General features: G+C 28.6%; 1 protein-coding gene across 13 annotated transcripts; it reads left to right on the plus strand.

Moving 5' to 3' along the window:
- Nucleotides 1–197: 197 nt before the first annotated feature.
- Moe (moesin) lies at nt 198–18,883 on the plus strand. 13 transcript variants are annotated; one of them, XM_089172062.1, is made up of 12 exons: nt 4,061–4,385; nt 4,656–4,835; nt 8,087–8,197; nt 11,160–11,183; nt 12,584–12,616; nt 15,576–15,698; nt 16,253–16,525; nt 16,655–16,984; nt 17,220–17,462; nt 17,549–17,724; nt 17,835–18,054; nt 18,561–18,883. In XM_089172062.1, the coding sequence occupies exons 1-12, from the start codon at nt 4,365–4,367 to the stop codon at nt 18,723–18,725; spliced, it is 1,899 nt and encodes a 632-aa protein (XP_089028188.1). In that variant the 5' UTR covers nt 4,061–4,364; the 3' UTR covers nt 18,726–18,883. The 13 variants fall into 13 exon arrangements, with proteins under 13 accessions (XP_015181628.1, XP_089028188.1, XP_015181624.1 ...); XM_089172063.1 differs by having other exon boundaries at nt 4,066–4,385; nt 17,838–18,054; XM_015326138.2 differs by lacking the exon at nt 12,584–12,616 and having other exon boundaries at nt 4,062–4,385.
- Nucleotides 18,884–19,626: the final 743 nt, after the last annotated feature.

Here is a 19,626-nt window from a genome sequence, read left to right on the forward strand (position 1 = left end):
TGATTCACGTATTACATTGTTTATTTTTCAAAAATACGATTTTATTTTTTTTTAATAAAATAACAATGCTTACAATAATATAATTAAAAAAGATAATAATAATTAATAATAATGAAAAAGAAACGATTATAATAAGTTGAAATAAATCGACAGTCGATACAAAAAAAATACAACAATGTCGACAATCTATATAATAACTTTATAGTTCGTGGATTGCCCCACCCCGTGGCGCGCGCGGTGATCGGCGGGCGGGCGGCGGCCATATTATTAGTGAGGTGTCAGTATTTTCTTAACGTGACGGGATTTTTGGGTGTGGATCGCACAATTTCCCATCGTTCCTTGGTCGCGTACATTAGTGCAAGTGTAAAAGTGCGACCGGTCTACCGTGAATGTGTGGTACACGTGTCAAAGGAACACCCTCTTACATAGAGAAAACAAGTAAGTCGTCGTTTGTTGCATCGTACGAGACTAAATGCACTGAACTAACGGATGGGAACAAGGAAAGAAAGAAAGAAAGAAAGAGAACAAGAGAGTGTGAGAGAGAGAGAGAGAGAGAGAGAGATAAAAAAAAGAAATAGTTAATTCGTAACATTGAAAATTATCGAAATAATTGATCGTATTTAATCGATAATACATTTATATATATATGCATACACATATATCTTTCAAGTGATTTCAGTAGAACATAACGCCGTACGATTAACAAATCATTCTCTAACCTTAAAACACGATCGGCTTTTAAACCCTAAAATTTATAAATATATATAAATATGTAGATAATTGGTTTTATTTGAACAGTCAAATAAATTATTTGTTATTTTTTTCTTCTCTCTTTCTCTTTTTCATTACATATTTTTTCTTGTTTTTTATAAATATTTTTGTCTATAATATATACACACATACTCAAACGTGTTCTTAAAAAACAATAAAGAATTTTTTTCCAAACTAAAGATACGTCGTTTCGAAAGATTTTCATTTTAATATATAAATAAATAAATTAGTTAGATAAAATGTACATACTTTACTATTATATCTACGTACATTCATACATATTCTTAAGTCGTAAACACACTTCGGTCAAAGGTGTTAAATTCGACAAGATGTTTACAGGGTCAACTAGATTTTTCTTTCCTTGTAATGTAAGCGTACAATTTTAGAGGTTAGATTTTTTACGTTTTACATATATGTATTTGTGTATGTGAATTCAAATATTATCTATTTCCTTTCTTTTATATTATCGTATGTTAAATACGAGTATCGAAGTAGGAGGTTTATAACGCGTGGGTTGTGCATAATTATTAACGTGAGTTGATTCTCATAGCATATTTAATCAATGATAAATAGATGTATTTTCATAAAATTATGTTCGATTGGCAATATTCAATTGTGTTCATTTTCCATATCGTGTGCTGATCGCTGAAATATTTTTATTTCTTTTTCTTTTACTCTTTTTTCTCCCCCATGCAGTTTCTATTTTTACAATGCCTCTACTATTGCTATCATTTTTTATTAGCTACAAAATTTGTTTACTCATTTAGATACGAGCTTTCAAGGATCTATTATCGTACGGTACACCCAATTTCTGTTTAAAATTCCATTCTCGAATTTTGATTTCTAATAATTAGAAAGTAAGGTCTTACGAAATTCGAAATGTTACGCATCATCGTCATTTAATAATTTTTATTAAAGAGAAATATTTTATTTTTTTTTTAAACGATAGCTTAATTTTAAATTGATCTTTACTTTAAATATTTAAATTTATGCATCGACCAATCGAATGCTTCGATACCAATTTATTATATCAAATAATTTTGAATTGTTGGAAATAATCTTTTAAGTTTCTATTTATAGTTTGGTTATAATTTAGTGAACATCTTTTCTAAATCGAAGAAATTGATTATAATTCGTCTACTTTATTGAGAGACTATTAAATATACGAAAAGAAGAAAGTAGAATTGGAGGCGTTTTTAAAAGATTTATGTTCAAGACTGTAACAGTTGGAGAACGAGAGAAGAATTTCAAAAGGTGTACAATTCCAATATATCTATATATATCTATATACAAATGTGTGTGTCATGTATATACATGTGTTGTTCATCGTTAAAAAAAGAGATAGAAACGAGCATATTACGTCAATGAGCGACCTTGAGAAGAATGATCAGAAGGATCCTACGATGTCGTGTTTGGTCGTCGAATTTTTATTCGAACGCATTCGACGATGAAGTTAGAACGGAAATGTCACACACATACATTTTTTAAAATACATTTAAACGTGCGCGGGTGAACACGCGGGGACAGGTAGTAGTCACGTTGTTCGATTTTCGCAGTGACGTCAGGCACGATGAATAGTTTTTTCAAATCGACCAATCACGTATCACGATTAATCCCGTGAGAACGTACCCCATCTTTCATACTTTTTTCTCTATGGTATACAAATTCGAATCAGAATAAAAGTAATTGAATTTTTTCTTTTTTTAATTTCTTTTATTTTCCTCGTTTCTATTTTTTGTTATTTTTTTCAAAGTGAGTAAAGCAGTTTCCCCATGAGACATCAACGGATATAAGTTTTTATTAATAGACAGACGCTTTCCGAGTACGTTCGGCTTCGCTGTCGTCGAATACACATATACATATAAGTTGAAGTTACGGATTTAAACGTCAACGACAAAAGCTCAAGCAGAGAGAGAGATATTGTAGGTTCAACGAACGTGGACAGTCCTAGATAATAAAAAGGGGAATGCTAGACGAAGAGAGTGTGCAGGCACACCTCACTCACATTACCCGGTGGATCTCGGTCACGCGGATTTGCATTATAACTTGTCCTTTCCTTCCAATATGGAGACTCCCTAGTAAACACATATATTTATACACGTGTGTGTGCGCACCATTCGCAGGACCGTACCTACACATTTTTTTTATTATTCTTTTCTTTCTTTTTTTTAATAATCCAAATGAACATTGAATATAATTAAATGCAATATTTGTATCATATTTCATTTTTACTAATATTATTTCGATATTTTTGTTTCAGGATAATTAACTTAACCGTCCACGTGAGAAGAAAAAAACACAACAGCCACCATGCCGAAGTCGGTACGTGTTCCATTTCGATTATATTTCGATTGTACATATCGATTATATCGATGTTTAAAATGCCGCAAAGGAATTCCTGTGCGATAGATGCTTTTAAATTTTATATGTCAAGTATTTGATAACATTTAAGTATGTTATATTATATTATGTATTACATTAAGTATTATTATATATATACTGTTATGCACGTCTTCTTTTTCTCGTGACTTTGAATTTTTGTTGGCACAGCGAAATGTTAATTGCATACGACACAGATCGTGCGTGGATTTGACAGGAAATGTGAAAAAGGAGGAGGAAAAGCGTTTATTATCACACCTTTTACGTAAATTATGCAGGCTGGTAACGTTACAAGATCGAATGGATTGGAATTTAAGCGGAGGATGAGAAAAAATAGAATTTTTGTTGAGCATCTTCTTCACATTTATATATATAAACGTAACATATACAGGTTAGATTATTTTAATTAAAATATTACAATGATTGCTTATAAGCAGAACGAATATTGATAAATGTTTCTAATTAAAGGCTATATACCTGTATATATACGTGTATATACATCTATGCATCGAACGAAATATCATTTAAAATTTAGTCTCGTAAGAACGATTACGTAAATCGTTTATAAGCATCCCTTAAATGCACATCAAATCATAATCATTCCCGTAGCATCATAAGAGAAGCTTACATGAGATGAAAAAAAATGATCATTTCATTTGACACACCGTGTATTACCGGGCTCAACGATGATTGGTCAAGCGACGCGAACCGGCTTCTCACGTGACCACGCTGTCGTCTCACTCTCCCTCTCTCTTTCTTTTTTTTTTCTCTTTCTCTATCGAGTAAGTTAGCAAGGTGGCGCTTTTTCTTATATTAGGTTAGGTCGTAGAAGGGGGAACGAGTGAGTGAGTGAGAAAGAGAGAGAAAGAAAAAGAAAGTACGAATGAGTGAGTGAGTGAGAAGGAACGACGCGTTGCATCGAAAAGAGTGGGCCGAGGGGAGGAAAAAGGAAAGACGCTGCCGGTTGTACTTGGCCCATTGTTCCAACGGCAAGTGATGAGAACGGAACGCGAAACGTGAAATTATTTAAACGACGCCTTCGCCACGTACACATTAAAACGAATAATACTCAATCATCCTTTTTTCCTATCAATGTAAAAAAATTGTAATCATTGTAAAACAATTAGCATTTACTAGTTCGTTTCGTGATATTTTTTATCTTTCTTTTTATATATCTTGTGTATAGTCTAATTTGTACTGCCAGATCCAACGCCATGGTTGCCGGTACAAAACTGGTAAGTTTCTGTTGGATTCGTGTCGTATTATGTGATTTTGTTATAATAATTATTTTGTTTATTGTCGTCGTTGTGTACATGTCATTTTTTTTTATTAAACGCATAATGTCGTTTTGGAAGTTTTATCAGCTTCCAAAATTGAAATAAGATATTATTTGGATCATTTTAAACGTTTGGCGTCTCTCGATTGATGAAAGGCGTCACCCATTGTATTCTTACACAAATTTTAAATTTTGATTTAATTTCGTTTATTTCATGTTTTACCTAAAGATGAACGTCAGGGTGACGACGATGGACGCCGAGCTGGAGTTTGCTATCCAGCAGACGACCACCGGCAAACAACTTTTTGATCAAGTAGTTAAGACAATTGGTCTACGTGAAGTTTGGTTCTTTGGGCTTCAATACACCGACAATAAGGGTGATCTAACATGGATCAAATTGTACAAAAAGGTAGGACAACCGTACTTTCTTCTATAATTTATCTTTTATCTTCGATTAAGAACAATAACGTTGTTTAATGTTCTCTTTCGATGAGATAGAAAGCGATTACCAAAAAAGTTTTTATGTATTCATATGTAGAGAATTAGATCACGTAGAACGATTATTATTTCATTGTACCTATTTATTAGCTATTAAGCGTAGTATTAGTTAAGAGTATTTAGCTTATTCATCTGAATAATAATCATCATAATTGATATATCATTTGCATAACATTGAATTCTATATTATAAATGCTATTTATTTCACAGCGATTAATAAGACTTACCTGATGTAATATAGACATGTTAAAACTATTATTAGTGTGAAGTAGCAGAAAAAGATGTCTAGCAAGTTTAATTGATCCTAAAACTATTAATCTTCATGTTTTATTATATTTTTTAAATGAAAATCTCTAGCTAAACTTGGATCACGGAACGTCTTTCAAGTAATTAGAAGCACATACAGATGTGTAGCATTTTATATCTTTCTCTCTCTTTCTCTCTCTCATTTACTCTATAGAAAACCTTAATTGGATTCTTGTCATTTCTGTGATAGCAACGAGAGAGAAAGAGAGAAGCATCGATGACGAAGAATGACGTCATCCGTGTGCGTGTACTCAATTCTTTTTTTCTTCGTTTCTTATAAAACATCTGCCATTATATGGTTTTCTTCACTGATACATATACGTGCAGGGACACTATTGTTGACCTGTTTCTTTTTTAAATGACTTTGCGTAGAATTAAAAAAAAGAATATTACCTCATGGGATAATATTACTATATTATCTTAACGAATTTATTCTTTTTCTTCTTCTTTCTTCATCTTCTTCTGACCGTGAGAAGATTTCAAGAAACAAAAATATATTTACGATAAGATAAAAAGAAGGTTCACAAATGAAAAAAAAAAAAAAAAAAAAAAAAACAGAAAATAAATTTATTTCGCATCCGAGTATCATCGTTAGCAATCTCGAAGAATTTTTAACATTTCTTTTTTTTTTATAAAGATCTCGAAACGCGTTCCTCGCCTTTTATGACGACCAGTACGCCTTCGTTCACCATGCAATTTCCTTTCTTCTTTGTATTATAATCGTAAAATGTATAAAAGATAAAAGAAAGAAATCCATCAAATTTGTTTACGTTAATATTTTCAAATTTTCTGCTATAAATTCGTAGATAGCAAATTTATTATAATTATCAATCGTATGTTTCTATATCTCGATTTCACATATTAAATTGTAAATTGTCTATTACAGATACTTTTTTAATTAGATATTATATATGGTCTTTTTTTTTTCAACGTTTGCAAAGATCGTATTCGAAACTATAGAGAATAGAATGCATATCATTGACGATAAGTTTCGAGTACTGTTGCAAAAATATGAGACCAAAGTATTTGGTATTCGATCGATGAACAGTTATAAGGAGAAGGTATATACATATATACAACATACACACATATGTAGTATAGACTCTCTTCTTCATACATAAAAATACTCAAGGCTTTCACCGACCTGTTGAAGTCTCGATTTTTCTGTCTCTTTCTCTCTCTCTTTCTCGTCTTCATTACGTATTGTTTTTCTTTTTCTCTAATGTGTAAGTACATATACACGTATTTTTACACGCATACCTTTTTATCCGGTTTCACATATTTTTTTCCTCCCCCTCCCCCTAAACACACACACATACATCTTTTATTTTCATATTATGTTTATATATGTGAGTATGTTTTTTTCCTCACGACAAAAGGCGACCTGCCCTACAGACTTCCGGCACACAACGGCCAACCCACTTTTCTAAGCGTCGATTCTAACTCAGGACAGGAAGCGGAAGATTTTCGTGTAGTACAAGTGGTTTTGTCTCTTCCGTTTCTATTCTTGCATAGTTGCTATCTTTCAAACAACAAAATATACATATACTTGTATAATGAGTAACAGGATTCATAGCATCACTATCAATTTACAAAAAATTGATATTTAACACAAATGTGTATACAAATTTGTATACACAGAAACATATTTTGTGTGAGGACTTTCTAAATTGATATTAATTGTATTACAAAACTAATATTTTATTGTAAGAAAAGTATAATTTAATATAAATGATAAGAGACAAAATTGGTTTCACAAGGATGTTTAATCGTCTGGAAAGTATCAAAAGAAAGAAGCACACCAAGTATTACTCATAAAAATAATCATAGTATTTCTTATTATATCTCGTGAAATCAATTTTTATTATTGTTATTATTATTATTTAAGTAAAATTATATTTCTCTAACAATAAATTCTAACTCACTGTATGGATTTAAATTGTTGGAATAAATAATTAGCCTTAGATGGGAGGAACTCTTCCAGACTCTTTTATCTTATCTGTGAAATATGAATTTGTTGAAAGAGAAAGAAGGAATCTTTCCTGTGAGCAAGTTTTATCATAGTCCAGAGAAATTCATCTTATTCTCGTTTTTTCCCCCTTTCTAAAAAAAAAAAAAAATAAAAAAATAAAACAATATCATTTAGTTTCAATTATATGTAGATTTTTATTAGATTTCATTAGATCATAATTGTATAATTATAGTCATATTTTTATTTTCTAATATTTCTTCTAATAATTAATAATCAAACATTTAGTAAATTTTAATGTATAAAATTAATTAAACGAGAAATTTCCAAAATTCTAATAGTATTCATACATACATATTACACGTAGATTGATAACAAAAGAAAGTATATTAGCATATCTGATTGCGATTAGAAGTACCCTTAATTATTAACAAACATTTTCAATTGAGATCTAAAGTAAACTTTTTTTCTCTCTCTCTCTTTTTCTTTCTCTTTTAAAGTACGCATCGATTAGATACGCTAATTATGCTATTCCGTAATATCATAGATAACAAAATGTATTTTTGCATTAGAGCAAGATAGGCTATTAGTGATTCTTATCTCTATCTTTCTATTTCACTTTTTCTCTTTTCTGTAGGATCATGAATGATAAGAACAATCATTCGTGAATTTCTTTCGAATTTTCTTCCCTTATTACCTTCATTAATTGCTTATTAAAGTAATTTCTCTCTCTCTCTCTCTCTTTCTCTATCCCCCTTCCCAATCTTAACAAAATTATCGTAAGTGTAGCAAAAAAGTTGTTGTTAGGAAGCTCTCTTGTAAATTGGATTTTATTTAAAAATAAAAATAAAAATAACATACTTTGATGATCGATCGATTGTATACAGCCGGAAAGTGCAATAACGAGAGTCGTCAAGAAAGAAGTTAAAAAGAAGGTACGAAAATTAAGAGGCTACTCGGACTCTGACACCGATGACGACGATTTCGAAGACGATCTGGTAAGCCGTGTATCTTAAAAGGAAGAGACTCTCTGTTTATTTATTTATTCCTTTCTCTTTCTCTTTCTCTCTTAAGAGAAAGATAGAGAGATAGAGAGAGTGTATGATGTATCCTGTTCATACAGGAAGTGTAAAGAATCTATATATCTTTCTACATATATAAGGAAATTAAAAGATAGAGAGAAATCGTCGACTTTCTTTAATGGGAATTCATCCAACAAGTAATCACGTTCGAGTTCTGAGCTTCCGTTAATTCAACCAGCAATCTTAACTGATTAATTTTTAGCCCTAATTTTTTTTTTTACTCAACGTACACTTTAAGGATTTAATTTTAGTTTTAATGTTTTTGTACTTATATTGAGAAATAGCATTTATAATTGTAAAGATAAGCGTTATAATAATTTTATAAATGTTGGATAATTGATAGGAGTACAAATTTTAATTCATTCTATTACTGTTAATTAATTAGATATTTTCTATGTATAGTTTGATGTAATACACGTGGATAAGGCCCAACCAAACAATTCTTCTAACTACTCGTGCAAATAATACTTGTGGCCTTTTCAAGGTACTTCATACTTTACTGAAAACGAACGGCAATGAGTATTATGCAAATAGGCAAGGACTGGTTTTTCTCTCTCTTCTTCTTCCCTCGGTATATTGGTTTCTAAAAAAGAAGAGAGAAGCACACAGGTTGTGTGTTTCTTATTTCTCTTCTTCCTCTTCTTCTTCTTACTTCGAGCAATGCTTGCTTCCTCGAATGGTTTAAACACTGAAAGAGAGTTTTTACCTTTTTTTCCCCCCTAACATTTCAAAGGATTACTGAACGTCGTTTAATTTATTTTAATTTTTCTTCAAAGAACATGAAGAAGAAGAAGTAGAAGGAATATTAAAATGAAAAAGAAATGGCTTTTTATATTTGTAAATCTCTAATTTAAATTTGTATTTTCAAATATGCCATTTACAATTTTTACGAAAAGTAATATATTCATTGTAATTTAATTAATTTCATTAACATATTTTTCTTTGGTAAGAATATTATTACATTTATTTTGAACGAATGTGTTGTTCATTCTATTTTAGTTTAAAGACTATAAACTCTACTCTACCAAGCTTTTGCTTATCGCAGCAAAATGGCTGCGATAAAAGTCCGGGACACGCTTAATGGGGGAATAATAATTTTAAATTATGGCTTCTCTCTCTCCATTGTTCTTAATTTTTTATTCATACTCTTGATTCATACTATGATTCTTATTAAAGATTGATTTCTACGAAAGTATTACACATGGTCGATAAACGATTATATTTCTATAACTGATAATGAAATATTTGGATGTTTGTTACTTCTAAAAAATAATTGTATTTTATTTTATGGTTTTTATATTTGGCATTTACTTATTGAGAAATAATATTTTGAAATATATTTTCAAAATTCAAAAAATATGTTTATTTTATATTTATTTATTTATATTATTTATTTTATATTTAATTATATTCGCGATATAAAACATCTTGTTTTTTCTCTTGGTTACTCATGTTAACCTTTTAAACGACGAGAGAGAGAGAGAGGTCACAATTTACATAGTATATGTAGTTTTGCGTGAATCACTAAAGCCATTTGTATTCGTCGTTTTAAATTACTCTCACAATAGGAAATAATACAAATTCTTAGTGTGTGTGTGTTAGAAGGACATTAAAAATCATTTTGAAAATAATTGTAACATCTGGGATGAAAAATGCTGTGATCGTTACATGAGATTATTCTATTATCTCGTAACGAAACGTTCGTTAATAATATTTTTTTCTAAAATCGTTAAGCTAGATATCGATTTCAGTGTTCTCGTTTGTACAATGACGTGACTACGGATTTAGTTGGATTATTATTTTATATTTTTGTTTTTTTTTTTTACTATAAATGATATACACTTTGGTTATCTTTCTTTCTCTTTTTATTATATTTTATTTTTATTTTACACAGGTAACAGATTGGAAATTATTTATTGTTCATAGATCATTTCTACCGTGTTTTTTTTTCAAGTTATTTAGATTATTTTTTTAATTATACTTCTATTTTTTTTTTCATATTTTTTAAGATTTTTCTTGTTGTTCAGATTGTAAAACTGTTTTACAAGTTTTAGAAAATTTCTACATTATTTTATATCTTTAATTAGAATTTTTTGTAGATAAAATTGAAAAGAAAAAGTCAAGTCATGATTTTCTGTTTAAGTATCATAGAAATAATCGATTAAGTAGAAACGGAATAGTTTAAAGGATTGGGAACACTTACATTAGAGAGAAAATACACTTCTAACGATCGCAGGGTGGTTGGCTCTCTTTCTTATTAACTTAAATCGGATCAGAGAATAGATTTTCTGTATTATACGTTTTAGAAAAAGAAAGAGAGAGAGAGAATGTTAAGATATTATTTTTTGTTTCTTTATTATTGAACGAAATTAAAACGGCCTTCGATTTTAAACTATTTTTTTTTTTTTAACACGTCAGATTTTTATTCTAATAATACAGATAATAAATGCATCTGACCTTTTTTTACCTCTTTATTTATGTTTTCTTTTTTTAAACCATCGTTTATCTCGTGAATGTGTATAAAATGTAAATATAATTTAAATTACGATCAATTTTATTACGTATTGAAATATATCTAAGAGATGTATTAATTAATATTAATATATACAGAGTGTCCCAATTTTGTTCACTCTGTATAATAAATATAGATGAATATATCGATGTATACAGGAATGAATGAATACAATCATATATTTAATATTACTGCAATATCATTCGTATATAGATATATAAAAAAGAGATTAAAAAAAATATATATTTATGGACACATAGGAAAGTAATAGAAATTATTAATTGGATTTATGTAACACTTGTCATATTTATTTATCATATTTTCATTCTTTGAACGCATGCCGACCGCAATACTAACAACTGGAAGTCTGGACTTCCGTTCTTGTCTAGGGTAAGTTATACAGTAACTTTAATTACCATTTTAAGTTCGTCTCCCGCTAATAACTTTATTAAAAAACATAGTTTATTTAATGATAGCCTATATATATATATATATATATTTATATTATCTCTATGTAATCAATTTATAATCTAAGATGACTACTATGCATGGTAGTTATCGGGAAATGATTCAGTCATCATTTGGTGGTATTAATATTCCACAAATAAAACGACTGCATTTCTTACATTCCTTAATTTGTGTTAATTAAAAAACAATTTAACTATAATTTAGTTAATTAATTGTTTATTATATGATAGTATATGTTTAATTAGAAATATATAGATCCCCTGCCATTTGTTTCAAGTTCAAGTATTACTTTTTTTTTTTATGTTTATATATATTTTTTTTTTTGAATATAGAATAAAAAAGATATTTTTAATTTATTGTGAAAAATAAAAGGTAACTCGTGTACAATAATTTTGATACTTGTTCGATTAAATTTTCAAATTAATTTAATATATAATAAGTAAGTTTTTAAAAAATATTATATACACATGTAAATAGAAATCCTAGATTCTGTTTTTACTTGTAGCATTAAAACGCCTTTCAATGCTATAACAGTAGAGATTATTAGGAATACAATGGTAAGGAGTTTCCCCAATGACTTAATCTTCCCACGCAGTCTGTTCATTTATTATTCACGAAAATCATACTACAGAAAGAAGAAATACACAGACTCTTCACACACAGATATGTAGTCAACGTTAGAATATTATTATATCCATTTGGTATCCTATTCGAGATGTTTTACGTCAAAACTTTTCGCTTATTCATCTTTTTCTTTTTTTTTTTCTTTCCTTTTTTTTCTCTTTTTTTTCCCCGTTTCCTCCTTCAATGCCAATGTTGGGTAATATTTCATTCGTGTAATAATATATAATTTATTTATTAATTTAAATCGTTACATACAAAAAGATAATGTACCCATTTAATTGTAAATTAGGCGTATCTATGATAAAGTTTAATCAATGCAAAAATCAGTCTATGAGTTAGACGAAATTTTAAATCAATGATTTTTTTCGAATCTCACTCGATATACTTTTTTTTTTTTTAAATTACGTCTACGAAATAATTAATCAATGATTTTTTTCGTATATTCGTAAAATTGCACATTAAAATACAATAATTTATAATTTTTGTAAGTATCTACGATAAAGTTAGTCAATGATTTATGAGTTTACGAATAAGATGAAATTGTGAGTCAATGATTTTAAATTAATCGAATCAAATATTATCCAGCAGTAAAATCTCGCGATTAATTGTCCCTTTTTGATTTGTGGTATACCGAAAAAAAAAAAATTAAAATTAAATAACAGACGTATGACCAAATACATATTGATAAATAATTTCAGGTGGTACCTTGCGGTCTTCGAAAGATCTTTCACGTAAGAATAAGTTATTAGAATTATTTTGTCCTTTCGTTTATAGTTATATATATATTTATTAAAATAAATCAATAATTAATTAATTCATTTATAATTTCATCCATTAATTAATTATGATTTTTACGTATTCCTCGAACGAGATCCAAAAGAAACGCCAAGGTTCGAAATCCTTGAATAGAATTCAATGTATATTTTATAATTTTCAATAGATTTTGTTTTTTTTTCCTTATTTGTTATTATAGTTTTTGTCTTATGTCCATCATTATATTTCTATTTTAAAATACCGCGTTGTTTATTCTATCCGTACATCTTTAGCAATAATGACACAATTCTCGGTAGAATTAATCACTAATCAAGCAAAACTACCAATCTTTTATAACGGTGAATAAGTGTGTGAGTTTTTAATCATTGTTTACTTGTCTTACATAGTTCTTTTTATATTTATTTTTTTTCTTTTTCTCTTTTTTTTTTTGGCGTGCCGTATAAATTTGATTTCTTTAGTTATCAATCCGTAACTTTTGTCGTTTTATTACTGTGTTATTTTCAATGAATGAGAAATATTTCATATATAAACGTTTCCTCTAATTTTTTAAATTATTTTCAATGTTAAGAAGGATAATTGTTAAAATAATAATAATAATAATAAAAGATTTAAAATTGCAATAAAAACGTGTCTCTCCAGGTGACGTAAGAAGGTTCGACATTTTAGCGTACGCGTTTATCAAATTACACGTGACGAGATTATAAACACGCGGATTAGATATTTTAAATTGATTTTTTTTCCTTTTTTTTTTTTTTAATTATATTTAATTTAATTTTATTTTATTTGACGTATTTACGTCAGGATCGACGACAAATTAGAAAAAAATTAATCATAAATTAGTTTATAATTTATCTTAGACGATCTTGACGTTATTTATGTATTGTCCACGAGCAATTTAAAATGAAAAAAAAAACAAAATTCTCCACACGTATCTCTCACATTAAAAAATGATTAAAATATCATATTGAAATAATTTAATAATACAATACAATAATTTATTTATTTATTTATTTATTTATTTATAAATAAATAAATACATTGGGTAGGACCAATGAAGTGTGATGTCGAATTCTTTTTTTGTAATAAAAAAAATACTGAACAAACGTTGATTAATAAAAATTCTGACGTTACTCGTAGAAACAAATTCAATAAATAAAAAAAAAAAATAAAAGATAAAAATTAAATATAGATTTTTTTTTTTTTTCAAGAAAAATATTTTATCCAAATTTTTTGTTTTGTTTTTGTTGTTACAAGCTTTTACACCAAAGCTTCAAATTTGATTTTATTTTTTCGCACCTGTATAGATACATTTATTTATTCGGAAAATTTTTTTATATTTTTTTCCCTTTTATTAAGATTTCTCTTACGTAAACACAATTATCTCTACCGCACAATTATAATTATAAAAAAAAAAGAAGAAAAAAAAATAATAATAGAAGAAAAGAGAGAAAAAAAATCGTGTCATCGGCATTGAACTGAGATCTGTGTTGCCAGTTGTACGATCAAGGCGATCATGTTAATATCGCTTCTTTTCTCTCTCTTCCTCTCATGGATGAGACGACACTTTAAGAGTCTATGTTTTACCAAGGCAAACCATTAAAAATGTACTCGTGTCCTTTTTTTAAATTTTCTTTCTTCCTTTTTTAATCCAATAATGTCAAGAACACAATCGTCTATTATACATCGTTTTATCATCATCATAATCATCATATCATCATCATCATCATCCAAAATATTTCCAAATAAAAATGTTACCCCATCTACAAAAATATTGATACGTATCGCAAATTGATTAAAAAATAAATTTCTTCACAATTAATCAAGATATTTATTATTACGTTATATAAATACATTTAGTTTGTTATTCTTTTTCTTTTTCTTTCATCTTTTCCGATAATCGTTTCAAACACTCGTAACTACATTTTATTTTTAATAGCAAATTAATGTAGTTTCAGTGTATTTTTGTTATTTTTTCTCTTACCAAACCTTCCTCTCACCCACCACCCTCTTACAATGGTACATCCTTTACCTTTTAAAATAAAAATTCTATCGTCAAGTTTTCTTGTAGATATTTCTTGATAAGATTTAAAGAGGTATAAAACATAGATTATTTTTTAGAAATATATAGGAACTCTATAATAATAGTATTTGTTTCTTATCAATCATTCGAATATGATGGAGAGTTTACTCAATCCAAATATTATTCTATCCATGGATATACATTTGTGTTTTCCTTAGCCCCCAACCCCACCCACTCCTCTCTATCCTTTATCAATTAAAACATTATGTATTTATTTATGTATGTCTGATAATTTTTTTTCTTGCATGTCACCGCAACAAACAACAATCCAAAAATCAATCGTCATATTTTATCGTTTAATTTATAATTATAATAATGAATATTATATGCGTATAATAAATGCACAAGTTTGCACGTTTTTGCTGTATATTTAAAATGATAGATGAGTGAGTTTATCATTTAATTTGATTTTCTTTTTCTTCTACCTCTTTGTGTTTGATCAAATGTTGTCGCAAATAAAAATAACACACGTAGTTGATTTATATTGTCAAATATAGATGTAGGCTTCGTGAAAGAAAATTGGGCTGTTAGATTGACCGGACTCTAATCGTCGAGTAATCCAGTACCACCGGTCACAATTCTTCCACGAATGCTTATTTTTATTGATTGGAGGTGTTCCCACATATCTACAGGGTGTACCAAATAACTAATAGTTTACAAAGTCTTAATAAAAAATAAATAATCTATTTTGAAAAATTAATTCAATGATATAGAGTTTTCTTAGAAACTTTTGGACCATCCTGTAAATATGTATATACATATGTGTATGTATTTGAATATGATATTATTATGTTGGAACTTTATTTTCATTTATTGTTACCAATTAATTATTACAGGTGATGAACCAGGAGGTCAAAAAGGAGACCCCATTGCAGTTCAAGTTTCGCGCAAAATTTTATCCCGAAGATGTTGCAGAGGAAATCATACAGGATATTACGCTTCGTCTATTTTATCTTCAGGTGGGTGTGAAAAAGTAACCCATTATCATATTTAATTAAAGATTTTTATTGAATTTTTTAATTTCATTTTCCTTCCATAGATTGTTACAGAGCTTACTTGTTGAATACAATATGGGATTTTTTCTTCCTTTAAAAAAAAAAATAATAATCTTTGTACTGTTATATAAGATATGAGATCAAAAAAGATATTGCTATTTATTATAGAAATTAGAGAGTAAAGAAGAATACACAAACTGGTACTCTTTTGCAAGTTGTAATCTTTCTCCCTCCTTTTGTTTTATTTTATGCATGTAATGCACGACCTTGAATTAGAAAAATCTAATCTCTATGATTTATCAATAAAGATCGGTCGGCTATATTACATTGTTAATTAGACTGTTACATTAGATGAATAATTGCATATGAAGGAACATTTAGTTGTTCGAATGAAACATTAATTATTATCTATTCTATATCTGGTTTTCTTTGCTATGGTTTAAGAATCTTTAAATAATACGTTTCGACATATATACAAGTATTTTTCTTTTATATAAAAAAAATTTCTCTTATTCCAGGTGAAAAACGCTATTCTATCAGATGAAATTTACTGCCCACCTGAAACATCCGTTTTACTAGCATCTTACGCGGTTCAAGCAAGACACGGTGATTTCCAAAAAGGAATGCATACTCCTGGATTTTTAGCTAATGATCGTTTATTACCCCAACGTGTTGTCGATCAACATAAAATGAGTAAAGAAGAATGGGAGAGTTCGATAACCAATTGGTGGCAAGAACACCGTGGTATGTTGAGAGAGGACGCTATGATGGAATACTTGAAGATTGCTCAGGTGATAAATGACAAAAATTTATATCATTATATCTCTATAGATTAATTCAATTATTTTCATTTATATTTGAAGATTTTGATCTTTTTATTTCCGTTTATTAATTAAATCTGTTCTTTTTCTGTTATCTAGGACTTAGAAATGTATGGAGTTAATTATTTCGAGATTCGTAATAAAAAAGGAACAGAATTGTGGTTGGGCGTTGATGCTTTAGGCTTGAATATTTACGAAAAGGACGATAAGCTTACTCCTAAAATTGGTTTCCCTTGGTCGGAGATAAGAAATATTTCTTTCAACGAAAAGAAATTTATTATTAAACCAATAGATAAGAAGGCACCAGACTTTGTCTTCTTTGCTACAAGAGTGAAAATTAATAAGAGAATTTTGGCACTTTGTATGGGCAATCATGAATTATATATGCGTAGACGTAAACCGGATACCATTGATGTTCAACAAATGAAGGTATTTAGAAATAATATACACGCATAAATACATGTATACACACATATTTAATAGAATTTTTGAAATATTATTTTTCATTTTGATAAAAATCTACCTATGATTATTTGATTAATTTGCTACTTTTGAGTGCCGTGATAATAGAATATCGAATGAGAGCATTATCTGTAGATAAATTTTATAAGTTAAGAATCATTCTACTGTGAGTTTTCAACGTACGTGGTAATATTTTTTCAAGGCTCAAGCCAGAGAGGAAAAAATCGCCAAGCAACAGCAAAGGGAGAAATTACAATTAGAAATAGCGGCGAGAGAACGCGCAGAAAAGAAACAACAGGAGTACGAAGAAAGGCTAAGAAATATGGCCGAGGAAATGGATAGGCGACAGGCTGAATTGAACGAAGCTCAAGAAATGATAAGACGTTTGGAAGAACAATTGAAACAGTTACAAGCTGCTAAGGAGGAATTGGAAGACCGCCAAAAGGTTTATTTCATTATAAATATTTGTTACAGTTATTATAATGAGTATAATGATTACGTATTTACGAATATATATTTTTAATTAAATAGGAATTGACGGCAATGATGGAGAAATTAGAACTTTCTCATGAAATGGAAGCAGCAGAACGCGCCAAGTTGGAACAAGAAATTAGAGCTAAGCAAGAGGAAGTACAACGCATACAATCTGAAGTAGAAGCAAAAGATGCTGAAGCTAGGAGATTGCAGGAAGAGTTTGAAGCTGCCAAGTACTCATTGTTTTTATTGATTTATTTAATTAATTATTTTTATTTATTATAATGTTCAAGGTATATATCGTTTATATAAACTAACAATGTTTTATTATTTCATCTTCGAGTAGACTTAGGCAAGAGGAAGCGGATCGTGCTTTCCAAGCTAATACGACTCCTCATCATCATCACGTAGAAGAAAATGAGGAAGGAGAGGAAGAAGGTGAAGATGAGGTTCCTCATGGTGATGTTACTAAAGATCTTGCTACGGACGAATCAATAATTGATCCAGTTGAAGAAAGACGTACTTTAGCTGAAAGAAATGAACGTCTCAACGATCAATTGAAGGTATTATTCGTGTATAATATAATTAATCAATTGTTATTACCTATTTTTTTAATTTTTAATATTATCATTATATTAGATCAGTAGATATAATTATTAGATATATTTTCTGTTGCTAGCTTAAAACTTTTTAGATTTTATTATTCAAAATATGTAAATGATTTAATTAGCGTTAAGAAGATAAATGAACGGTCTGGGATAGTTTATCCATTGTCGAAGCTGAATTGACAACGGACAAACTATCTTAGACCATTCATTTATCTTCTTAACGTTAATATTTAACCCACACGTAAATATCATTTAAATATTTATTTCTTATGTTCAATCGATATTTCTCTCTTTCTCCCTCATTACTAAAATAATGCGTTATTCTCAAAACCTTTTACTTTTTGTTTAATTTATAAATTTTTGTTGGTTCTCTTCCAATACAAATTTGACTTAAAAAATTATATATTGTACAAAATAATTGTAGAATTGTGTATTTATCGATTTGATTTATTGTTTTATAGGCATTGAAGCAAGATCTAGCACAATCACGAGACGAAACTAAGGAAACTGTCATGGATAAAATCCACAGGGAAAATGTTCGTCAAGGACGTGACAAATATAAAACGCTTCGTGAAATTCGTAAGGGAAATACCAAACGTCGTGTCGATCAATTTGAGAATATGTAAAATATGTGCATATATTTATCAGCACCCCCGGAAATGCATTTTTATTATCTCATTTTTTTGAATTTCATCCGTTCCGTATCTTATTATACGGAATAATATTATTATTGCACATGAAATACAGAGAGAGAGAGAGAGAGAGAGAGAGAGAAAAAGAAAGAGAGAAAGAGAGAGAGAAAGTGAAAGAAAGCGAAAGAAAGTGAAAGAGAGAGAAAGATAGATAAAGAGGATTCAATATCCTAGGTACATTATTAATATTATTATTATTATTATTATTAATATTATTATTATTATTATTATTATTATTATTATTATTATTAATATTATTATTATTATCACTTAGATTGATTATTATCGTCATTCCTTTGAAAAAAAAAAAATTTATTTTATTATAATCGATCTTAATTCTTTCTTTGTGCCACGTCAAACATTAATAATTGATCCCCCTTCTTTCTTTTTTATATCATAGCAATTTATATAATTCTATAGCATTGGGACACAACATATACACACACACACACACACACTCATTAATCATTCTCATCGTTAAAATATATTCAAATTTCCAGATAATTTGTTTCAAAAAAAGAAAACAAAAACTACATTAATTATGGCAACGAATCTAAAAACTCAAAAAATTTTGTAGTAAGGAAAAAAAAAGAAAGAAAGAAAAAGGAACGCGACGAACAATTTTATTATATTAGTACGATATCTTCCAAATATGCTTCCACGTATTATTAATTATGAGATTGAATTATCTTAAAGTCTTTAAGCGTTTTGAGATAGATCTATATCAATTTGTGATGTATTTTTTCTTTGACCGAGATTAGAGTTGTAATAATTATTACTATCTCAGATGGTATGTTTTTCTTTTTTCTTTTTTATATTCTCCTTTATTTTTTAA

This window comes from Polistes dominula, unplaced genomic scaffold (genome assembly GCF_049000335.1).
Source record: "Polistes dominula isolate Pdom_NZ unplaced genomic scaffold, Pdom_raw_medaka contig_73, whole genome shotgun sequence".
Classification (NCBI taxonomy): Eukaryota; Metazoa; Arthropoda; class Insecta; order Hymenoptera; family Vespidae; genus Polistes; species Polistes dominula.